This window comes from Megalobrama amblycephala, linkage group LG14, assembly GCF_018812025.1.
Source record: "Megalobrama amblycephala isolate DHTTF-2021 linkage group LG14, ASM1881202v1, whole genome shotgun sequence".
Classification (NCBI taxonomy): Eukaryota; Metazoa; Chordata; class Actinopteri; order Cypriniformes; family Xenocyprididae; genus Megalobrama; species Megalobrama amblycephala.
Window position 1 is genome coordinate 41377424 of NC_063057.1, and position 26218 is coordinate 41403641.

The window sequence follows — 26218 nt, forward strand, 5'->3', positions numbered from 1 at the left end:
CATTTTTTCTTTCCACGAAAGGCGAAAAACTTCTAGTTTTGTTTTCTTCCAACTACGTTCAGTTTTTCTAACAGCTCGTTTTAGAGCCCGAGTGTGCTCATCATACCACGGCGTCGGATTAGTTTCCTTAATCTTCTTTAGACGTAAAGGAGCGACTGCATCTAATGTGCTGGAAAAGAGAGAGCCAATAGTTTCTGTTGCAGCATCGAGTTCTTCTAAGTTGTCAGGTATACTAAGGCGATGAAACTGCTCGGGGAGATTATTTATAAAGCAATCTTTAGTGGTAGACGTGATGGTTCTACAATATTTATGGCTGGGTGGTGGTTTTGTAGCCTTGGCTAATTGTATTATACACGAGACTAAATAATGATCTGATATATCATCGCTCTGCTGTAGAATTTCAACAGCATCAATATCAATTCCATGCGACAGTATTAGATCTAAGGTATGATTACGACAATGAGTGGGTCCTGACACGCGTTGTCTAACTCCAATAGAGTTTAAAATGTCTGCAAATGCCAATCCAAATGTGTCTTTATTATTATCTACATGGATATTAAAATCACCAACAACAAGGACTTTATCCGCAGCCAGTACTAACTCTGATATAAAATCAGCAAATTCTTTGATAAAGTCATTATGGTGCCCTGGTGGCCTGTATACAGTAGCCAGCACAAATGTCAACTTACATAATGTTACATAAAGCACCATCACTTCAAAGGAATTATATTTGAAATTCTTTTGAATGATTCTGAATATATTACTATAAATTACAGCAACACCTCCCCCTTTGCCTTTCTGTCGAGGATTGTGTCGATAATCATAACCTTGAGGACTAGATTCATTTAAAGTAATGTAATCGTCTGGTTTTAGCCAGGTTTCTGTCAAACACAGCAAGTCTAGTTTATTGTCTGTGATAATTTCATTTACAATAAGTGCTTTTGAAGAAATAGATCTAATATTCAGTAACCCAAGCTTTATCATTTGTTTATCTGATTTATCTGTGATTTTCATTTTTTGAACATCAATAAAATTTTTACCCTTAAAAGGTTTCGGAAGTTTTTTGTATTTACTAGTTCGAGGTACAGACACAGTCTCTATGTGATAATATCTAGGTGAAAGAGTTTCTATGTGCTGTGAATTATTTGAGTTCTGTGACGTGAGGCGGCTAGCAGACGGTCGGTTTAGCCAGTTTGTCTGCGTCCTGATCTGGGCCCTGGTTTGTCATGTTTCAGCTCTAAGACTATTTGCCAAATTTCTAGATAGAAGAGCAGCACCATCCCGGGAGGGATGAATACCATCTCTTTTCAACAGATCAGGTCTGCCCCAAAAGCTTTTCCAATTGTCTATGAAACCTATATTATTCTGCGGACACCACTTAGACAGCCAGCCATTGAGTGATGATAACCTGCTAACTATCTCATCACTCCGACGAACAGGAAGAGGGCCAGAACAAATTACTTCTGCTGACATTGAATTTGCGAGTTCACACACCTCTTTAATGTTAATTTTAGTGATCTCCGACTGGCGAAGTCGAACATCATTTGTGCCGACGTGGATAATGATTTTAGAATATTTACGTTTAGCATTAGCCAGCACTTTTAAATTTGCTTTTATGTCAGGTGCTCTGGCCCCCGGCAAACATGTGACTATGGTGGCTGGTGTCTCTATTTTCACGTTCCGTGTAATAGAATCGCCAATAACTAGGGCACTTTCAACAGGATTCTCAGTGGGTGCGTCACTGAGTGGGGAGAACCTGTTTGATGTTCTAATCGGAACGGAAGAGTGGTGTTTGTTCTTGCCATTATGCCGCCTCACAGTCACCCAGTTAGCCTGCTGCGTGGCTTCTACAACCGGAACCGAATGTGCAGTGTTTACTAGGCTAGTCGCATTCAAAGCAGTATCTAAGGCCCTTTCATTCTCACTATCCTCAATTAAAGTTTGGATGCGTGTCTCTAATTCTGAGATTCTCTCTGTCAGCCTGACAATATCCCTGCATTTATCACATGTGTAAGGCTCACTGCTGACAGAAAGAGCTAAGCTGTACATGTTGCATTTAATACACATGATAATCGTCGGACATGACTGACCGTGTGTTTGATGAACGCCGTCCGAAAAACTGCAACGCACACGGGACTCGCTGGCTGGATGTCTCGGTCGCTTGCCGGTGCCTGGGGCAAGGGTGATGTGCGGGACGCTGTACCTCGCGGTGGATCGATGAATGCCGGGCAGCAACGTCTCCACAGCTTCCCGATCTGGCGAGGACAGATCAGAATAACATACATCTGATAAATCCGCCATGAAATCGACAAGGAAGGTTGGTTTAGAGGAAAAAAGAAAGTAGACGGTAGCTAGCAGGCTATGGCTAACACTAGGTGATTACGCTGGTGGATTGCTAGTAATAAATCGTTCCGTTTAGTAATACTATGCAATAGGTTAAGTGATCTAGTGAAAAATAAGAAAGTTATATTATGTGAATAGGAATAAAGAGAAGGATTTAGGATAAACTCCACGAAGCTCCGAGCGTAGGTCAGACAGCAGGCAGGCAGCAGCGTTGAGCAGCGTTGAACCCAATAAAGTCCCTTTGTGGTGAAAGTTTTAATGTTGTTTATGTGGTGTTTTTAATATGCTTTAAGGCAAACCATGTGCAAATTCATTGCTGAGTGTGGAACGGCATGAGGGTGAGAATTTTCATTTTTGGGTGAACTAACCCTTTAAGTGTCACTGTTTGGTGCTCATTTTATTTATTGCCTTTTTTCCATATCACATATTTTAATAATCATCATAAATTAGGTATCATTCTTACGAACTCAAGATTCAGCCTGAAAACCGTTTTGAAATCACATGTTGTTTCCACCCAGGTTAAAAAAACTTACATTTCTATAATGTACTTAAAATGCTCTATTTTCGCGCACTAATTTTGTACTTTAATATACTAAAAATTCTTCTTTAGTACTAATTAAGATAATCTTAAGAACATCTAAGTGTACTCAACTGTGCTATTTTGAGACAGCATGAAATATGAACTAAAATGTGCTTTTAATATACTATCTCTGTATTTAAAAAATATATTTAGCTACCACTTGTAGTACACTATGGGTTCAAATGTACTATAAGTGGTATCTAAATACATTTTTTAAATAGAGATAGTATATTAAAAGCACATTTTAGTTCATATTTCATGCTGTCTCAAAATAGCACAGTTGAGTACACTTAGATGTTCTTAAGATTATCTTAATTAGTACTAAAGAAGAATTTTTAGTATATTAAGTACAAAATTAGTGCGCGAAAATAGAGCACTTTAAGTACATTATAGAAATGTACTTTTTTTTTTTTTCATGGAAACAGTAATTTAATTTCTTTAAGTGAGCTCCTCTAGTGGGTGGTGTCAGGTTTCATATTACAATAATTTTTAAATTACTTTAATAGTAAAAACTTTTTCTAATCTTGATAAAACAGATATAGTTGGAAAGGTCTTAGTCTCACGGTTCCATATTTGCCATATTTTCTTTTGTGATAGAAGTGATATTTGAAAGCAATTTTAGAGTAAAATGTATTTGATAAAACATGCATTTTTCCAGTATAATTTTCCCATAATAACAAGAACACTAATAGCCAAATAATTCCACTTACTTTTGATTTAAATAAAACTCAAATGAAATTTAACTGAATAATGTGTGCTTTTCCACCATTGGGCCAAACCATTCTCATTGCTTAATTGTTCCATTCCATGCCGGTATGGATTGGCTCGTTTCGTTAACACTCAAAGGTCATTAGGCCCTCAGGTGAGATCCCAATTCGTCACTGACATTGAATGTGACTGACTGAAAGGGAACTGCACATTTTGCATGATTGCCTATCCAGACACACCTGATTCAACTCATCAGGGTAGCGTTTCCCAAAAGCATCGTAAGCCTAAGTTGATCTTAGCTCCATTGGTTTCAATGGAGCTACGATCAACTTAAGCTTACGATGCTTTTGGGAAACGCAGCCCAGCTTATTAGTAGAGACCTGAAGACCCCAAATGGACGGGTCAGTTAAAAAAGTAATCCAACATGTACAGTTGTTGTGTCTCCACAATCTGGGGTGAGAAACGCTGCAAGAAAGTATATAGCTGATGCTAATTCTAATCTATGATATTATTTTCAGATCAATTTCATTCAAAGATGTCCTACCCAACAACTCTCTTCGTAATTGGAGGAGATGGAGGCGGTCCATTTTCATTTACTGGTGAGAACGACGGTGCCAGTTTAGAGAAGATCTGGGTTTGGGTTGGAGGATGGCAGGTGAAGGCTGTCAGGGTTTGGCTTTCAGATGGGAGAGATCAAACTTTTGGAGAACCAGCTGGAGATCATCAACAGTTCAAGTTCCAGCCTGATGAGTGTTTCACCTCACTGTCCTTGTGGGGGAACGGAGCAGGAACACGTCTTGGAGCTATCAAATTCACAACCAGTCTTGGGAGAGAATTCTCTGCACAGATGACAAGCTGGGGTTTAAAAAAAGAATATCCTATGGATGTTGGCTGTGGATTTTGTTTGGGAGTTGTAGGAAGAGGTGGTGTCGACATCGACTGCATGGGATTCATGTTTCTCAATGCAGTTCAATCAACAGTTCTCACCAATGTCAACTATCCCAATATCAATCAACTGATACTAAAGGTGGCTATAGAAGATATCAAATCCCTCTCTTACAATAACAGCTCCTCTGTCACTCAAAAACACAAAGTTGAAACCTCAAAGAAAATAACCAACAAATCTTCATGGTCTGTGAGTGCAAGTTTGACAGCAACATTTAGTATGGAAGTGAAGGCTGGGATTCCAGAGATTGCAGAAGTTACAGCAGGATACAGTGTTAGTGTTGGACTTGAAAGCACTTACGGTCAGGAGCAGACAGATGAGAGAACCGAAACTCTGTCTACTGATGTCGATGTGCCACCAGGGAAGAAGTTGGATGTTAACATCACCATTGGAAGAGCAACTTTTGACATGCCTTACACTGGCACAGTGCAGATCACCAGCAAGAATGGCAGTGTGTTAAAGTACGATACCAAGGGCACATACAAAGGCGTCACTTACACTGATGTCAAAGTGGAGACTAAGGAATCTCCTCTGTAATGTTAAGACAGATTGCACATGTAACACACAAGTTATTTGATTACTTCTAATTTTGTCAATCATGTATCAGTTGTTTTACATTTAGGCCAACTGTAATTCACTTTGTGTAATCACTTTACACAAAGTTTATTAGCATGTAAAGTGTGTAACAAGACCAGGAATCGTTAAGTTGACCCTGGTGCAAGCAGAGAATAAGAACCAAATAAGTATTGTGCAAAAGTTTTATTAACTAAATCACAAACACAACTAATCTAAACAAACACATACACACAATCACACATACATGGGTAAAATGGAAAGTGACAGAATGTTAGTTGCAGTTTTGAGGGATGGTTACAGATGTTACAGCAGCAATGCACGACGCTGAGAAAGATAAAGATAAGATAAGAGTTAAGAAAACCACTTGAACAAAGAAAATTATCAGCAAAATTTGTGTACATCACAGTGGGAGTCAAAGTCACAATTATACAAGTATATTGTGTGAAATTATCTGTTACACGAAATATGGCCCTTATTGAATTACCATGTAAACTTGTGTGACCTACTGCTGTGAAATTTCATGAAGACTGGAAAGAAGCAAATGTCAAAAAAAATAAAAAATAAAAAAAATAAATCATTTAAATACAATAAACAATAAAAATGTATAAAGTAAACAAATGTTTCAAACAGATTAAACTGTAAAAGAACAGAACTATAAAGGACAATAATAAAATATCAGAACATTTTCAACCAATTTAAAGACACCTTTTCTGGGATAGAGGCCACAACCAGTGCAGTAGAAAAGGCGATAGCAGCAATCAAGCATTCAGACATTGTGGGGTGTGTTCAGCAAGGAAGAGGAGGCCTTGGATTAACAACAAGCTGTCCAGAGTGGAACAAATCCATAGCACCAGAGCAGAGGAAGATGGTGGTAGAGGAAACAAGTAGACAGGAGGAAGCAGCAAAGTGGGCCAAGGCATTCTCCCTTGGTAAACAGGGACAGTGGACACAGTGTAGTGAACAGCACATTCCAGGGCCCAGTTTATGGCCAGGCCCCTCTCTGTCCGTAACAGCGTACAAAGGTTTGCTACATTTTGATTGGATCTTGGTGGACTAACACAAACAAACTGTCCAACGGCATCAGATAAAGATATAAGGACAACATCCAGACCTCTCTTAGAGGGCAAGAGGAAGACCTCTTGTACCAAGCCTGGGAAGGACAGGACTTCTCATTGGTCCACAGGCAGTTTCTGCCCTTCACCCATCTAGAGACTACTTCCTAAGGTTGGCCACAGACCACCATAAAAATTCCTCGGGACCTTAGCAGCAATGGGTGAAACAAAGAGAGATCACAGAGATCCATCCAAATCCATTCAAAAACTATGTTTGAAAAACCTTATAACTGATACAAACTACACATCCATTTCATACTTATTCACAGAAATAAGTATTCTCAGTGACAGCTATTTGTAGTACAACATCTGACACAAATTCTGTTAATGTACAATTGAATGACAGTTCAATCTTTTTCCATCATGTTTAGTCTCTATTTGTTTCGAATATTGCCAAAGGTATTCTGGTGGTGGTTTGGAAAGTGAGAAATGCATTGGTAAACTTTAACCCTCTGGAGTCTGAGGCTGATTTGGGGCCTGGAGAAGTTTTGACATGCCCTGACATTTGTGCTTTTTTTAAGTTGTTCATAAACATATTAATGGAAAAAGTGTCATTACACTGTATTCAGCACAAACTAGGCCAAAATAATATGTGAGGAACATGTATGTACATGTTTGTGTTTATGAAGGAATAACGTTTATGCGTGGTTATTGAAAAAACAAAAAACTTAAGTCACTGAAATAAGACCAAAAAAATATATTAAATCTGTGTTCACAAGACTTCTGGGTATTGGAGGTTGTAGACTAGAGTTTTTGCTTCAAAATTATGTAAAAATTATCCTACCTACTTGTTCATATAAAACAATAGAGAGATTTAAATTTTGTAAGACACTTTTTGTCAAGAAACACAGTATGCATGGAGGCGTGAATCATCATGAATAATGGGTCATTTACACCTGAGAAGACAAAAGAATCGCATAATTACCTGTAATGACCTGCATAAATGATGAGCTCTTTCAGTCAGGTAGGCTGTGAAAAAACCCTATGTGATCATGTCTCAAGCTCATCATGGTGTATATCAAACATACAGAAAAAAACAGCAATACTGTGAAATATTATTACAATTTAAAATGATGGTATTCTATTATATACTTTAAAATATAATGTATTTCTGTGATGCAAAGTGTCTGAACAATTATGTTACCTCTGTGGCATTTCATATAGCCTTTTAGCTTAAAAGCATGCACATTTGGAGAAATATTGATGGATTCTCATATGTTTATGTCAATTTTCTATACAGAGGAGTAATATTTATTTAATATTTATTGTCATCACTATGAACGCTGGATACTGTGTTTTCAATTCATACTTACAGCCGGAGGGCGCTCTGTGCACCTTTCGTCCACAAATTTATCTAAAGAAGAACAGACATCATGTGACATTCCAGGAACTAACAGAGGCCAGAGATCGCTATAACATCCAGATAAACACTTTTCAAGATAATAAATACACGATTGAGACGATGTATGCATGTATTGCTCAGAATTTGCATATGAATAACGCTCCCTCCGTGGGCGTGGCCGCATTAGCGGATAATGAGCTGAATCGCGGACTTCTGACATGGCTCTCTTTTCATACAGATTACATAAACAGAGAATATTTGTTTTCGATTTGACTTACACGATTTAAAACCTGACATTTCAACGTTTCTTTAGACATAAGTCTAATTTTTGTGTCATTAGTATTCACTAAGTTACAGTTCATTTTCTGAGAACTATCAGTTTGGACTTCATTCAGAGGGAGACGAGAGATCACGCATCATGTTAGATTTCTTTATTTTGCAAAAAGCACAACATTTTGTTTTTACTCTGAGTGTATACAAATAAAAGAAGATATTCTATAGTTTCAATTGATATATTACTTATGTCTCTATGACAAAAAATGACGGAGTATTTTAAGTCTGTTTTGCTGCAATGTGAAAAAAACCCTGCAAAATGCGCCGGCGCGTTTCCAGACGCCAGAGAGTTAAAGACACTATAAAGACTTCCAACTCCTTGCTTTATGCAAATGAGTTCCACAGGGGAAAGAAGGGTGGGCCACACTTTGTGTGTCCCCTCTGATGCCAGCAGCCAATCACAGCACTCGAATGGAGAAGCGCCAAATTGCAATCTCCTCCTCATCGGGAAGGGATAAAGGTACCCTTTCCACAGACATTCCTTGTTCTGAGTCTGCCCGTCAAAGGGGAAAGACATAACAGATATAGCGATCTGAGTCTCAAATCTGTAAGGAGCGAGACTTTAACAGATACACGGTTCTGAGTCTCCCATCGGGTGAGACAACGGATACACCGTTCTGAGTCCCGGCTTGCAAAGCTGAGATTCTAACAGATACAACACCGTCCTGAGCCTCTGGTCCATCCAGAGAGACAACAAAGGTCCTGAGTCTACAGCTTGTGAGGCAGCAACAGAGACAACCACATTCTAAGCCTCTAGCCTGTGAGGAAAGAGACATCAACAAACACTACGTTCAGAGTTTCCGTCCAGCGAGACAGTAATGACATCTGCAACAAGGTTAAGCTCAGGAGAGCAAACCTTCAATCCAAGGTACCTTCGTCTGCGTGTTCCAGATTGTTAAGGACCTTCTGCACCTACACCAGGGCCTCATCTGCGTGTTCCAGATATTAGGACCCTTTGGTGCTCCAGGAGATCAGCATCCCACAGAGCTTCGTGTTCAAGACTGTTGAAATAGATTCTGGCTCCTCTCCACTGCATTGTCACCCAGCATAACCAGTGGAAGACGTCACCATCATTGGACTCAACCAAGTGGAACGTAAATTTCACTTAACTAAACCTCTTTCCAGAGACCTTGGCATTGTTGTATATTATCAGTATATAATTTCCTAATTCCCATTAGATGTAATATATCTGATGTTAGTTAATAACAAATAATCTCCCGTTTATTTGTTTGTTGCATAATAAGGTTTTACACCTTATTATTTTCAGAGAAACAGTTTATCTTTCCATAAGATAGCGTAACTCTTCCATAGCCACACCCAACTTAATCACTTGTATTCTATGTATCTTAAGCACTTTATTCCTTTATCATTCATGGTATTCATTTAGTAGTTGTGTTAGTTATTCTTGTTTATCTTTTTGTTAATAAAATTTATTTTTATTACACTTGTGTCTTCCTTGTGCTGATAATCCAGAACAGGGCCGTGCAGAGACCTTTCGAGGGGCAGGTGCTCAAAGTATAAAAGGGGCACATGGAACAAGGCTTTAAATAGTGCTGCTCAAAATATCAATACAGCAATATATTGTGATGCATTCCTTGCTGATTCGCGTATCGATATGGATGATTATGTATTGATACGGCAGCAAATGCTGTGATGCAGTTTTGAAAAAGAAACAGAATGGGAAAGACAATTTTAAGTTTAAAAGTTAAAAAAATATTTTCTTTCCACCTAATAATAACTCTGGGATTAGAAACTAAGTTGTCTTAAGTTGTCCCAACCTGATGGCTTTTTCTTCTCTGTTTTACAGAATAATTAAGAACAGCTGTTATAGTAAAAACTATAGAAAACATTATAGTAAAATCGACGTGGCCCATGTTTCGTACAGTACAATATAGTTTTATTATCTGATTAAAAAAAAGCATTAACTTGCTTCTGTTGCTTGTGCCTCTACATTTTCCACTTTCTCACCAGCCTTTGTCTCCTGGCTTGCTGTTCCCTGCTCTCTTTCTGTCACTTGTGCCTCTACATTCCACTCTTTTTCTTCCTCTATCTCCAACTCCTCATCTGATCTATTACTTTCCACTCTCTGTCCATCTAGGAACAAGGCACAATTTACTATTTCAGCATTAATCTATTATTTTAACCATCACTACTACTCTTGCACCTAATCAATAAGTCCACCTTAAATATTGATACAAAACATTAAACAACTGATACACAGGAATATAGTGATTAATATTATTATTACTTTTGTAGTTGTTGTTGTTGTCTAAAATTGAACACCTTTGCAATGTAAACAAATGACAGGCTACATGTGTTATTCTTACCTGTTGTGCTCTTCATGAACCAGCTGGATAGGGATCCACTGCCTTTTGCTGCCTCAAGCAGTTCCTTCTTTTTTTGTTTTCTTTATCCTTTCTTTGCAAGGCATCTTTGCACTGCAGAACACACACACAAACACAAAAGGACATTTCATACCTTTTCCTGAAATCTACTAGGGTCACATCTCCTTCACACTGCACTTTGATGTCAGGTCAGGTATATTATTCATTTTATATTGACATTGATATTTTTACATTTATTTCCAGAGAGATATGATTAAGTTTACAAGCTAAAGTGGTCTTGCTGTTGTAAACACTGTTGCAATTGTAGGGAAAAAAATGTGTGTCACATTTAAAATATAATTATATTTTAATTCACTTCTGAATTGTTTTTATTTTTATAATGATAATTCAGAAAATTAGAAAATCTGAATAAGCCTTACCAGTGTTGTGATAATTATTTTTAAGGCACTCTACGTTTAAAAAAAATAAATAAATACTGTAATATAATAATAGTTTAGTCAAATAACATAAAAAAGACCAGACCCCTCGATGCCTGTGAAACTTTTCTCCCTCAAACAGCATGCTAACGTTACTTCTACACTACAGACTACACACAGCAATATAAACAACATATTCTCACATATGGAGGACCAGGAGTGACACATAAAAATAAAACGAAGAATCAATTAATTAATTTAATAATTTAAACATAAAAATGTATATAAATGAATCACTTTTATATGGGCAAATTAATAGACATATTTAAAGTTGTTTATTTAATTACTGTTTTTAAGTATAGTTTAATAAAACAATAAAACAATAAATTTTAAAAATCTTTTTTGAATGTATAAATAAATAGACAAATTTAAAACGGGTTATGTAATTCATTTTTTAAAACGTAGATCAATAAAACAATAAAAAGTACATTAGTAAATCATTTTAAATGCACATTTAAATCGCCTTTTTAAAAAGAATTTGGCAAATGCTTTTTTCTCTCTATTTACCAATTGCTTTTCTTTGTCGGTTTGCCAAATGCTTTTCTTTATCCATTTGTCAATCAAGTGGTAAAATGCCATTGGACAGTACACACGTGAGAGCAACCAATCAACTTTCGCCTCAATTTGAAGAGCCAATCCTCTCTCACTAGTAACACTCACCGTCATTGGACAGTTAGTACGGTGACCGGGAGAGGACATGATCTGTTCATTTCATTTTGTCTCGGCCACGACATAATAAACTCGTGGGAACGTGATAATAAGTCGTGGCCACGAGATCGCTTTGTCGAGGTAACGACATCATGTTAATACAATAATTTCTTAATTCCGTTCTTTTTCTAAATTAAAAATAAATATTATTATAGGCCTATCCATTTCTGATAATTCCAGGTTGCTATGGTAGCGCAGGTTGTTTACACATGTAACTCGTGGCCATGAGAAATAATGTCGTTCCCTCAATGTAATGAAGTCATGGCCACGAGAAAAATATATCGTTGCCACGACATAAGGATGTCCTTACCTCGACAAAACGATCTCGTGGTCACAACATATTATCACGTTCCCACGAGTTTATTATGTCGTGGCCGAGACAAAACTAAATGAACCGATCATGTCCTCTCCCGGTCACCGTACTAACTGTCCAATGACAGTGAGTGTTACTAGTGAGAGAGGATTGGCTCTTCAAATTGAGGCGAAAGTTGATTGGTTGCTCCCACGTGTGTACTGTCCAATGGCATTTTACCACTCGATTGACAAATAGATAAAGAAAAGCATTTGGCAAACCGACAAAGAAAAGCAATTGGTAAATAGAGAGAAAAAAGCATTTGCCAAATTCTTTTTAAAAAGGCGATTTAAATGCGCATTTAAAATGATTTACTAATGAACTTTTTATTGTTTTGTTGATCTACATTTTAAAAAATGAATTACATAACCCGTTTTAAATGTGTCTATTTTTTTATACATTCAAAAAAGATTTTTAAAATGTAATGTTTTAATGTTTTATTAAACTATATTTAAAAACAGGAATAAACAACTTGAAATATGTCTATTAATTTGCCCATATAAAAGTGATTCATTTATATACATTTTTATGTTTAAATTATTAAATTAATTAATTGATTCTTCATTTTATTTTTATGTGTCACTCCTGGGCCTCCATGCTCACATCACATCACATCATTCTTGTAAAATAATAATAAGTAAATAAACATCAAAATCACTTTGCTGAGAATGCAACACCACTTACCAGCTGCCGCGGTGTTGAAAATATCCCCTGGCAATTAAAAAATGCGCGTGCGGCGTGAGGAATCGTCCCGGTCGGATGAGGTCATCGTCGTCAGGTGAAAGGTCATCATGTGGGTCATTTTATTTACGGCTAAATTATTATTCATAAATTTTACTAATATTTAGATTGGGCATGGGCAGGCATTCACAAAAGGTCATGTTATTACAAAAAAATTTGAGGAAATTTTGCTTTGACAAAAGGGCACTTTGGGCACCAAGGGGCAAAGGGGCAGGTGCTCACCAATCTTTCAAATAAATCAGCTGACCACTTTACATTAATTCTACATGAATGAAAAGCCACTGTTGAGAATGTTCTCATACCACCAAGGTAAAAGACCTTGACTGGTGCCGTGAACTAGGGGAAAGGGGGGAAGTGGTCATCTGATGTAATCATAACCACACCTTAAGAGACGTGTGATCCAAAATCACAACGTCAGCAGTGACGTGAGTACAAATTCATATTTTACTTTGCGTCCTTGGATGGACAAATTAAAAATCACTACAACAGTGGGATAGGGTGGAGAAGAGAAGGATCAGCTGGAAGGACTTGTAGAGCATGGAAGCAAAGCAGCTTAGCTTTATCATCAGAGCTACTTATGACATACTGACGGGGTGTAAAGTTAGCCTCACCCAGGGACGTTATACATGGCATCACAGCCAAGTCCTTAAGAGCTTTGCTTCCACCCTTGAGGAAAAATTTATTACCACCAATTCTTTACCAACAGTGAGTGACTCCCGTCAAGCCATCTTTGTCCATGAAGTGGCAAAAGTAACCAGGAACAGGCCATCACTGGAGCATGACCAGCTTCGGATAGCCTGCGACTGGAAGATGCTGGTGGATACTGGTTGGCAGCTTGTTTTCCCCACAGAGATCACAACCTCTATCCTCAGGTCTGATATAGTTCTCTGGTCCCTTCAGTGAAGAAGGTCTTCATCATTGAATTCACTGTACCCTGGGAAGATTCACTGGAAAGGCTTATGAGTGTAAAGACCTAAGATATTCCCCTGACACCATAGTGCATTAGTTTACCAAGCAAAGTTTCATGATCAATGGTATCGAATGCCTTTGAAAGAGCCAGAAAAACACCAATACCATACTCTCCTCTTCCAAAAGCATCATTAATTTTCTCCACAAGGTCTAAAATAGCCATATACATGGTGCTGTTTTTTCTAAAGCCATATTGTGAGAGCTCTAATACATTATATTTCTCAAGATATTCTGCTAGTCTGGAGTATACAACTTGCTCTAGAAATTTAGAGAGGGTTGGCAAAATTTTTATTGGTCTGTAGTTTTGAATATCACTTTTATCCCCAGACATGTATATTGGTATTATTTTTGCTATCTTGGTCATTTTTGGAACAATGCCTTGTGTTAACCAAAGATTGATAATGTAAGCAAGAGGCTCTGCAATTTCATTTACTATGGCTTTAATAATTATACTACATATGTTATCAGCACCAACTGTGTGTGAAGATTTTAATTTGTTTATGATATTTATCACTTCTGTTTTGTAAGTAGGTTTTAGAAAAAATGAATTTGTATAATTACCCTGAAGATAGTCTTTGTAATTGGCACCCCCTGGTGGACAAATATTTTGAGAAAGATTTTTTCCAACAGAGGAAAAGTAATTATTAAAGATGTTAGATAGATTGTCATTACTTGGTTGATTTTGCACTACAGTGTCAGGGATGACTGAGATTTTATTATTGTGGCCGAGTACCTCATTCAACACCTTCCAAATGTGTACCTGTGATAAAATTACAGTATAAAGATCCTAGAACAGGAAAATGTGATCAGATACTGTTGATACACAACTAAAGAAAAAGTTTTACATTCTTATTGGTGTGGTAGAGTGCCAAAAAGAATTAAGAACTAAAAGAAAAGAAAAAATAACTATTTTAACCACCTATTCTAAAGCGTTGGTGTCTGCAATACTGTTCCTAAATGTTTTCCAAGGATGTGTGTTTCATAACTGTAATATCTTTCAAGTTTACGGTTTACGTACTCATAATCTTAAAGTTTGTTTGACCTGGCACGGAAGCGTAGTCTCTGGCAACAGCCATTTAGTACGAGACGCAGGCCCGGTACTAGGCTTGCTGGACTGGGGGGGCAATCACAAATTTTGGTAGGGCAGCATTTTCTAGGCTAATATTCATAGCTAACTTTTTGTTTTTTTGATTCATCAAGTATCGTCTTGTGGCTAACAAATTATAGGCTATAGCCTAATTTGTACTGGCTATGTAGGCCATGTGAATTATTTATGGACATAATAAGGGGCGGAGCCAGACATTGTAAACATTCGGGGCTTAACCGAAATCTATATTTGTCCAATGACATTTTAATGTACTGACATGAAAGGAGCGTTTTTTGTAGTATTCTTGGTTAAAGTTCATAAAATGTACATTATATACCATCATCTAGGGGGGTCCGGGGGCATGCCCCCCGGTAAGAAATTTTTGTGTATTTTAAGGTTAAATGCATCAGTCTGGTGCACTTTGGAAGCTCAAAACTGAGAGCTTCAACCCATGTACAGAGTGCAAATGGAACAAAGAAACAGCATTGACTTGTACCTGGTCATGAAAGAGGGCTCAAACATCTTTTTAGTTGTGATATAGAGTCTCAGTCTACATTATATTTTCGGATGCACACTTCTCTTTAAAACACGCAGCATAGAAACCTCAAACCTGAAAGATTCAGGGATTTTGGAAAAACATTTGGGGTTCCAGCCCCCTTAGCCCACCCCTAGCGCCGCCCCTGGATATAATGTTCAAATTATTCATTGTTAACGAAATTACTGAGGAAATGTTCGCTGACAGCTATCTCAGCATGCAGAAAATATGTTCGGCTGATGCAGATGTGATCCTCATTGTGATATTTTTTTTAGGCTACTTGCTTAAAGATTAGGTGTACACTTGTTTTCGACGTGTTTTCTGATTAATGTTCGTTACTTCCCAGTTCGCATGTTTTTGGATTTTAAGTCCATTTTTGTGAGATTAAATATCATTATAAGCATAATATTCACTTTTTTTTCTGTGATTAAAGTGGCCGATCCTTATTCAATAGATAAGACGTTTTTAATGTTTATGTAGGCTTATTAATTTTTATTGTTGGCTGCACATTTTTGGGGGGGCACAAGGAAATTCTGGGGGGGCAATGCCCCCCCTAGCCCCCCCCTAGACCCGGCCCTGACGAGACGTGTCATTTACGGCATTGGTGGAATTGTCTGCAGTGCTGTCATCGGTAAGGTCAGGGTTTCAGTAAGAAGGTAGGTGAAGATATGCAGTTGTGTGTCGGGTGGGAAGGGTTGTGGCTGTGTCGTCCTTTGCTTGCATTCCTACCGTGTCTCTCATTGGAAGGACCCAGAATTCCTCAGCTGTCACTTACACCCTAGCCAAAATGTTCTCCACCTCCACAGTCACACCGTTTTACTCCTCTCTTCAGTGTCACAAACAGAAGCACATGATGAGGTGTAATTAAAGTGCCCATTAGTGAAAAGAACAAACTGTTCATTTTTTTTTTTTTTTATCTGTCATTTTGTGACAGATGTGCCACACTGTATCTTGTTGCATGAGCATTTTTCAGTGTTCAACAATACTTGTGAAGATATGATGCATAAAGATGGTATGATAACTTGTGAGCTGATGTAACAGCATCCAGGAAGGAAATGGCGCTACTTCAAATGAAATTTAACATTTTGGACTGTTTTAGTTTTTGTCATCGTGTTCACCCAAAAATGGAAATTTTGTCGATTACTGACCTTCATGTAGTTCCAAACCTGTATGACTTTTGTTCTGTGCAACACAAAAGTAGAAATTTGTACAAATTTGAAAAGGAAAAAAAGAAATTTCTTTAAAACAAAAATAACTGTATCATGATGTATATCGTTATCGTGGTATAAGATTTTGGTCATATCGCCCACACATTCATACTGTATAAAACATTTTTTTTTTTTATGGTCACAAAGTACGTTCCTTATCAAATGTAGAAGCTACTCAGACAGTATGTGATTCAGACACACATTTGAAATATAGCACAGGAATCATTTGGACAACTTTGCTCTACTGTCATCCTTTTTGAATGTTCAGAAAGAGTTAATCAGAATTTTCCTTTTTTGTGGAAGGCATTCAGGTTTGTCACAAAAAGGGTAGTAAATAATGACACAGTTTTCATGTTCGGGCGAACTATTCAATTAACGTCTTTGTCATCATTCATAGTGCTGCAGTGTGATTATCTCAGCATGCATTGCAAATCCTGAGATTCCCAGCTGTGTCTTGAGCCGCCCAGTTGGAATGTCAGAGCTGATATCTGGTGTAGATCCTCAAAGAAACACTCCTCAGGATTCTTTGTGTTGTTTTTGAACCTTTGTTTGTGAGAGGTCTTGCTATTTTTCTTTACGTTGTGAGTCAGCCCAGTCATTCTTGGGTAGCTGTAATCGACGTGAGTGATTCAAAACAACAATCAAACCATCTAATAAAAAGAACTGTGTTGTGGATCTTCTGTCTTTTTGGAGATTTGTTATAATCAAATTTGCTAGCTTTGTCAAGTTTTATTGTGCCTAGGTAAACCTTTTTTTTTTTCTCCATTTGGAATGACACACATTTGGAATATTCTTTACATAAAACAACTACAAGTGGTTAATTTTGGATTTTGGCTGTCAGCTCCAAAGGATATACTGCAATGCAAATGCATTTTAAACCCTGAAAACCATGATATAAAAGAAAGATTTAACAGGGAGCGTTGTGGGATACTACATATCACCTGATTTAAGCAGGAGATGGTTTGTATCAGGGCCTGAAATCTAAAACCAGGTCAAGGTAATTTGGACTTAAATGAACCTTAAATTAGCCTGCGTTCCTGGGAAACAAGGAGATGTGATTCTGTGTTCATTGCTCATTCGCTAAAAGGACTTAAGGGCTCAGCTCTTATGGAAACTTGCAATGTCAACCATTGGCTGCACTATATAGCAAAATACATTTGGTATTGCAGTATGGCTTAGTGCGATTTATCTAATTGACTAGGATTCATAATCATTTTTATTAAATGAATATATGCTCTTCCGGTTGTCTGTTTATTACAATTTTGATTTAACAATAACCACAATAAAATAATTATTTTGAATAATTATGTGGCCTATTATAAAAACCAAAGTGGAAAAAAAAAAAAAAAAACAGTTCACTTTAGGGTTAATGAAAGAGGTCTGAGTTGGTTCTTGTAAAGAGTCAGTAAACCCAATTGTGAACACCCAGATTTAAAACAAATCCTAAATCATTTGAGCTCTAAGGATGGTGTACAGCCACTGCCATAACACAAAAGAGGGATGACACAACGGCTCGATCAAAAGGGGAATTTATTAATGAAACGAAATATAACAACAAGTGGGAGAAATTAGACAGGAAAAATAAAAGGGATAAACACAAAAAAGAGAGCGCAGCTTCGACTCGGGACGGCCGCTCAAGTTCCGCCGCCGAAGTGTGGGAACTTGACTTCCTTTAAGCTCGCGTAAATAGTCCACAGGTGTAAAGGATCTGCTGAATCAGAACAATGGTAAATCACGCTTTTCCTGCCCCTAGAGGGCAGGCAAATACATAAATATACATGCATGTAACACCTTCATCCCCCAAAAGTGAACAGTCACCACAAGAAAGTGCATCTACTAAAAGACACCTTTCCCATATACGTTACCCACAGGCCTATCCGATCCGGGATAGTGCGTCAGCGACCACGTTGTCCCGACCTCTGACATGTTTAATGTCAAGGTCGTATGGCTGCAAGTATAAACTTCAGCGCATGAGACGCTGATTAAAATTGCGCATGGAGTTCAAAAAGGTAAGCGGATTATGATCACAATACACAAGGATCGAATAACAGCTGGACAAATACACCTCGAAATGTTGAATCGCAAGAACTAATGCTAATGCCTCCTTTTCAATAGTAGAATACTTTAACTGTGCAGTATTAAACTTTTTAGAAAAGTAACACACTGGGTGTTCCACATCATCAACACCCTTCTGCTGGAGGACAGCTCCCGCCCCAACATCGCTAGCATCCACCACGACACTGAACTGTTGTGAATGTTCAGGTGCGGCCAACACTGGAGATGAAATCAACAGAGATTTAACATTTTCAAATGCACACTGGCATGCATCAGACCACTCAAACCGAACTTTAGGACTCAGCAAGTTAGTAAGAGGAGAAACCACAGTTGCAAAGTTTCTGCAAAACGAACGATAGTAACCCACCATTCCTAAAAAACGTCTCAATTGCTTACGATCCGTTGGAGGTGGAAAGTCGCAACAAATGGCCGCAACCTTTACAGCCACTGGCCGTACTTGACCCCTGCCAATAACTTTTCCTAAATACACAATGGTGGCTTTACCAAATTCACATTTGCTCAGATTAACAGTGAGCTTAGCGTCAGCCAACCGCTGAAAAACTTGGTGAAGTAACGCAACATGATCAGCCCATGAGGAGCTATACAGAACCAAGTCATCCAAGTAAGCTTCACAACCACATACACCAGCCAAAACAGTGTTGACAAGCCGCTGAAAGGTACTTGGTGCATTTTTCATGCCAAAAGCCATAACCTTATAATTAAGGAAAGCATCTGGAGTGACAAATGCTGAGATCTCCTTTGCACGTTCTGTCAGAGGCACCTGCCAGTATCCCTTCAACAGGTCAAGTTTCGAAACATAAACAGCAGAACATACGCGATCGACGCAATCATCTACCCTTGGTAAAGGATAAGAGTCAGTTTTTGTAACAGCGTTTACGCGTCGATAGTCAGTGCAAAATCGAAACGTGCCATCTGACTTATTCACCAGCAAACATGGCGAACTCCATCGACTGGAGCTGGGCTCAGCGATGTTATTTTCCAACATGTATTCGATTTCTTTTTGCAAGTTAGCTCTTTTACACGGGTTAACACGATATGGATGCTGTTTTATAGGTGGCGTAAAACCCACATCAATATCATGCTCGATAACTGACGTCTGGCCGGGAATGTCGCTGAACAACACTGAAAACGTACTCACCAATTCCATAACATCAGCTTTCTCAGCCGAAGACAAATGCGGTAGCTGACTGGACAAAGTCAAGAGCATCTCTGAATTGTTCAACCTACCCTGAACTATACACCTTGATGGTCCTTCGTCTGCCTCATCCATCCGTTCAGATGTGAGCAGCCCGACAGCAGAGATTTCACACTCTGAAACGCAAGGTAGACCACTCTTTAGTTGTTTAGCACCCGAATTTCTCTCATGATAGGCTTTAATCATGTTCACATGGCAGACTCGGGAACTCTGACGGCGGTCAGGAGTAGAGATAACATAGTCTCGATCTGACAATTTCTTTTCAACCACATAAGGGCCAGTATAACGAGCTTGCAATAGCCCACCACGCACCGGTAACAAAACCAAAACTTTGTCACCGGGGCTAAAACTCCGTTCTCTAGCTTTCTTATCAAACCAAGTTTTCATTTTCTCTTGCGCCTTTTCAAGATTTTGCTTGGCCAATTCACGGACTCGGTATAAACGTGAATGAAATTGTGAAACATACTCAGGAAGAGTACTGCCTTTTGAATCAGAGAGCCATTTTTCTTTTAGTACGGCCAAAGGGCCGCGCAGATTGTGGCCAAAAACCAGTTCCGCAGGGCTAAACCCAAGTGATTCTTGTACTACCTCTCGTGAAGCAAAAAGCAACCAAGGAATTCCCTCTTCCCAATCCCTCTCAAGCTCAAAACAGTAAGAGCACAGCATAGACTTCAGGGTCTGGTGAAACCTCTCCAGCGCCCCCTGGCTCTCAGGATGATAAGCAGCCGAGACGTTATGCTTAATACCAAGTCGTTTGAGCACTTGAGAAAACGTACGAGACATAAAATTCGTTCCCTGATCACTTTGTATCACTCTTGGTAAACCGAAAACTGAGAAAAACTTAATGAGTGCCTTAGTGATGGCTCTAGCGGTGATGGAACGCAAAGGAACCGCCTCAGGGAAACGCGTAGTCACGCACATAATAGTTAGTAGGTACTTGTACCCAGACTTTGAACGTGGAAAAGGTCCAACGCAGTCAACTATTACGTGCTCGAATGGCTCCGAAACCATGGGAATTGGACAAAGTGGTGCAGGCTGAATAACTTGGTTGGGCTTTCCCACCATTTGACACACGTGACAAGTCTGACAAAAACGTGAAACATCTCTTTTTAAACCGGGCCAATAAAAATTTCGCAAAATCCGGTCATACGTTTTCGCGACACCTAAATGACCAGCCAAACCGTTATGTGCAACGCTTAAAATCATGTCACGATAAACTACTGGAACTACAATTTGCCTGACTGCATTCCAGTCATCAGGAGATTTAGAAGACACCCATTTTCTCATCAAGATCTCATTTTTGAGGAAATATGCCTGGGACACTGGCGCACTCTCAGTCTCATGCTCTGGTTGAACCAATTCAAACAACGGGGCAAGAGTTAAATCGGACCTTTGGGCAGCAATTAATTTATCTGGACACAGAGACAAATCAACATGATCTTTACGAGTAGACTTTTCGGCAATCACGGGAATCCGATATGCTTTTTCCTTACATCAGGATTTGCAATGAACGTGTCACATAAATCCACTTCATCTGAAATGAAACGATCAGCAGATTTGGCCATAGAGCGAGTAACTGCGCACGCGGTGAAAACATCAGGATACTTAAGTGCACAATCATCAGCGTTAGCAACAAGCGGTACAGAGACAACTTCAGGTGATACATTAGCACAACTCTCAGCACAAATCTAGTGTGTGATACATCACACACTACTTCCAGCTAAATCATTTCCTAAAATGAATGTTACTTCAGGAACTGGAAGAGATGAACGAACACCCACTACCACGTCACCCGACACCAATTCTGATTGCAAATGAATTCTGTGTAACGGAACCTCCATAACTCCCATTTCAATACCTCGGACTAAAGCAGCACTACTCGTGGCAGTCTCCTGTGACAACGGTAAAACCCCCTCCAGGATAAAAGAAAGACTGGCCCCCGTATCCCGAAGAATACGAACAGGTACAGGCTTACACAAACTGGGAATAAACACAGTTCCACAATGCAGGAAAGGTCCATAACCAGTTTTAGTGAGACGGGCATCACCATCAGACTCAGGCGTAATGCAGTCAAATTTCGAACTGGAATCAACGGAGATCAAACCAACAGATTTTGTATGAAACTTCTTTTTAAGAACAGGGCAGTTTGCAATTAAATGACCAGAGGCCTTACAATAAAAGCAAACCCTATCACCAGTCGAAACAGTAGGCTTACCATTAAATGATTTGCGAGGCGACACAACAGGTGCATCAACAGGAACTTTATCTCGTGGTTTTTGAACATCCTTGAACGTGACTTTATGCGTTAAAACGAAGTCATCGGCCAGAGTAGCAGCCTTGTGGAGCGTGTCTACTTTTTGTTCGTTTACATAAGTAGCAAGGGCGGAAGGTACACAACTCTTAAATTCCTCTATAAGGATTAATTGTCTAACCTGCTCTCTGCTCTCTGCTTTTTGAGACGCGCACCAACAATCAAACAAAATTTCTTTTTCACGCGCAAACTCAACATAAGTCTGATTCGAAAGTTTCGTGTATTGTCTAAATCGCTGTCTATATGCTTCCGGGACTAACTCGTAGGCTTTTAATATAGCAGCTTTAACAATCGTATAATCAGCAGATTCTTCAATGGACAACGAAGCATAAACCTCCTGCGCCTTACCGGTTATCACGCATTGCAAGAGCAAAGACCAAACATTTTCAGGCCACTTTAATGAAGCTGCAACCCTCTCGAAATGACAAAAATACTTCTCAACGTCCTTCTCACAAAAAGGAGGGACCATCCTCCAATTTCGGCCGACATCAAAATCATCAGAGGCAGCGTGAGCAGCCTTAGAGCTCATCTCTAACTCCATTCGTTTCAGAGCAAACTGATGATCAAGTTCACGTTTTCGCAGCTCTAATTTGGCATTCTCTAACTCCAATTCTTTTTCTTTAATTGCCAACTCTCTCAATCGAATAGCATTCTCACTTACCTGAAGGATCAGCCACTTCCTGCTTTCATAAACAGATGGCTTTTTAAAAATTATTTTTATTTTCTATAGGCCTACAGATGCACTGCATTCTCCAGCAAAATCGTTCCAATCATTCTGGAATTACTTTTTTTTTTTTTTTTGTTTTTTAAACGTATAGATTTTTTCATATCGGAGTATATATGACAGAAAAACAAATCACACATTGTCAGTTCTGCAGAATACCATATTTACCACAGTAAAACCATAATAATTGAAAAAAATGAATATTTAATATCTCTTTCAAACAGCATAAGTGTTACGGTACACAGGAGTCAGACACAGATGTAAACAGTTAATGGTCGTTTATTGACACCAGTAGAGCATATGGCAGAGAACAGGTAAGCAGCAATGGATATGTAGATGGATATAGAGGATATATGGAGATAGTTACTGTCCTTTTCCTATCAGATATGGAAGTCCATGAACACGCTGGAGCTGGAGATCGCTGGAAACGGGTTGAGCACACACACACACAGGAGACGAGGAACACAGAGGGAAGGAGACACGCTGGAGACTGGTAAGTATGAAGCAGGGAGTCCTTGAGGTAAGCATTAACGTGAGTATCTGCAAACGAGACCGGACGTGGAGTGCTGTGTGTGCGTGCTCTTTGTAGTGCTGTTGATGAGTGCAATGATGAGGTGCAGGTGGCGGTGATCAGTACTCTGGTGATTGAGTGTGCTGTGATTGGTGGATGTTGGAGCCTGACATGTCTGTGACAGTAGGGAACAGTGGGGGTTGGTAGCCGAGTACACACTGGAATGGAGTGAGTCCTGTAGTCGACTGCCGGAGAGAGTTCTGGGCGTACTCGGCCCAACCCAAATACTGGTTCCAAGAGTCCTGGTGGTCATGCCAGAAGGTACGGAGGAAGCGGCCGATCTCCTAGACCTTCCTCTCCGTCTGCCCGTTCGACTGCGGATGGTACCCCGATGTTAGACTGATGGCCACACCTAGGAGCGAGTGGAAAGCCTTCCATACTCTAGAGATGAATTGGGGTCCTCTGTCCGATACAATGTCCTCTGGGATTCCGAAATACCTGAACACGTGGTTGAATAGCATTTCTGCAGTTTCCAGGGCAGTAGGTAATCCTCTCAGTGGGATGAGACGACAGGATTTGGAGAAGCGATCTATGATGACTAGGATACAGGTATTTCCATCGGAAGCGGGAAGGTAAGTTATGAAGTCCACTCCTAGGTGTGACCAAGGTCGGTTGGGAACGGGCAGAGGAAGGAGTTTCCTAGCTGGCAGATGACGTGGACTTTTGGAGATGGCGCACTCCCGACAGCCCTGCACGTACCTTCTGACATCGGCTGGCCACCAGAAGCGTTCTTTCAGCAACGAGAGGGTTTCATTGACCCCCGGGTGACCAGTGCCTAGTGACGTGTGAGCTGAGTGGATGGTTGGAGTGCGTCGTGTCCGGGTGATGTAAAGCAAGCCAGGTGGACAGCCCGGCGGAGGGTTCGTGGAGGCATTGGAGAAGGGAATGGTCTCTTCCGACCATGTGATGGGGCTTACAATGAGTGAACTCGGGATGATAGGTTCAGGTTCCTCTGACTTCTCTTCAGGAGCATGGAGACGGGAGAGAGCATCCGCTTTTATATTTTTTGAGCCTGGTCGATAGGAAATGGTGTAGTTGAACCGAGAGAAAAACATGGCCCAATGAGCTTGTCTTGGATTCAACCTTTTGGCAGCACGGAGATATTCTAGGTTTTTATGATCTGTAAGGACCAGGAACGCATGCTTGGCTCCCTCCAGTCAATGCCTCCACTCTTCCAGAGCAAGCTTCACAGCGAGGAGTTCCCTGTCACCGATGTCGTAGTTGACTTCCGCCGGGCTGAGCTTGCGGGAGAAGAAGGCATGGATGGAGCCTACTCGGCGTCCCCTGCTGCTGTGATAACACTGCTCCCACTCCGGTGGTAGAGGCGTCCACCTCCACAATGAAGGGCAGCTCTGGATTGGGGTGGATGAGTAGGGGAGCAGTGGTGAAGGCTTCCTTGAGGCAGTTGAAGGCGTTGGTGGCTGCTGGAGTCCAGGACAGAGATTTGGGCTTGTTCCTGAGGAGACTGGTGAGAGGATGGGTGATGGAGCTGTAGTTCTTGATAAACCGGTGGTAGAAGTTAGCGAATCCAAGGAAGCGTTGTAGTTCTTTGATGGTTGTGGGTTCTGGCCAGGTGGTGATGGATTCCACCTTCCTCTCGTCCATCCGGATGCCACTGTGATCGATGATATATCCCAGGAATGATACTGTAGACTGATGGAAGGAGCACTTTTCTGCTTTGAGGAACAGGTGGAATTGACGAAGGCGTTTGAGGACCTCCGCAACATGTCGGCGATGTTCGGCCTGGCTTCAGGAGTAGATGAGTATATCATTGATGTAGAGTAGGACGAACCGATGGAGAAACTCCCGGAGCACCTCATGGATGAAGTCCTGGAATACGGAGGGGGCGTTGACCAGGCCATACGGCATCACAAGTTACTCATAGTGGCCGGTAGGTGTAATGAAGGCGGTCTTCCACTCGTCCCCCTCACGTATCCGGATGAGGTTGTACGTGCTGCGGAGGTCCAGCTTCGTGAACACAGTGGCACCACGGAGATGTTCCAGGGCCGCTGGGACGAGAGGAAGGAGATATCTGAACTTTACGGTGATTTTATTGAGTGAGCGGTAGTCGATACAAGGCCGCAAGCCTCCGTCCTTTTTAGCCACAAAGAAGAAGCTAGAAGCAGCAGGGGAAGTAGACGGCCGGATGTATCCTTGAGCGAGGGCCTCCTTGATGTAATCCTCCATTGCCTTCTCCTCCGGGATGGATAATGGGTAGATCTTACCCCTTGGCACTGGTTCACCCGGAAGCAGATCGATGGCGCAGTCCCATGGCCGGTGTGGAGGCAGCTTGGAAGCCCTTTGAGGGCAGAAGACATCGCTGAAGGGGGCGTAACATTTGAGAATGTCGATGGAACGTTTCTCCACTGGACTCTCGATGGATGTAGCACAGATGGGGAGATCTGAAGGAGGAGTTAGTGGTACTGGAAGGTCAGCGAGACATCGAGAGAAACAGGTTTCGCCTCACTTCAGGATTTCGCCCGTCTTCCAGGAAATGGTGGGATTGTGCTGCTCCAACCAGGGGCGCCCTAGAACCACGTCAGTGGTGGAATCCTCCAGAACCAGCAGATGTAATTCCTCTTGATGAAGAAGTCCCACTTGCAGCTTGAGTGGTCCTGCCACAGTACAGACATGCTTACGGCTGAGAGGCTTGCCAGTTATGGAGTTGATCTGGTAGACCGTCGGAGACAGAGAGGTCTTGAGACGAAGTTGCCGGCAGAGGGCGGCGGAGACGAAATTGCCGGCTGACCCTGAGTCGAGGAGCGCGACCACTGTAAGGGAGATATCAGCGGCAGTAAGACTGACGACAGTGGTGAGTGGTTTCATTTTCTGAATAGAAGGGATGATGGCACTCACCATGGGTCGAGGAGGTTGTGTGGGGCACGCCGCAATCGCATGCCCGGGAGCACCACAATACAAGCACAGGTTCAGGGTCAGCCGACGATGACGCTCAGATGGAGTTAATCGGGAATTTTCTACA

The 26218-nt window shown here is 40.5% G+C and overlaps 1 protein-coding gene and 1 long non-coding RNA gene across 3 annotated transcripts; one reads left to right on the plus strand and one right to left on the minus strand.

Annotated features, from left to right (window-relative positions):
* Positions 1-4165: 4165 nt before the first annotated feature.
* LOC125244798 (aerolysin-like protein) lies at positions 4166-5232 on the plus strand. Its single transcript, XM_048155053.1, has one exon. The coding sequence runs from the start codon at positions 4167-4169 to the stop codon at positions 5112-5114; it is 948 nt and encodes a 315-aa protein (XP_048011010.1). The 5' UTR covers position 4166; the 3' UTR covers positions 5115-5232.
* Positions 5233-9344: 4112 nt separating this feature from the next.
* On the minus strand, positions 9345-12108 carry LOC125244806. Of its 2 annotated transcripts, none has more exons than XR_007179387.1 (3): positions 11780-12108; positions 10268-10378; positions 9345-10034 (listed from the first exon to the last, which is right to left on the minus strand). It is a non-coding gene; the product is annotated as an uncharacterized LOC125244806 (long non-coding RNA). The 2 variants fall into 2 exon arrangements; XR_007179388.1 differs by having other exon boundaries at positions 11422-12108.
* Positions 12109-26218: the final 14110 nt, after the last annotated feature.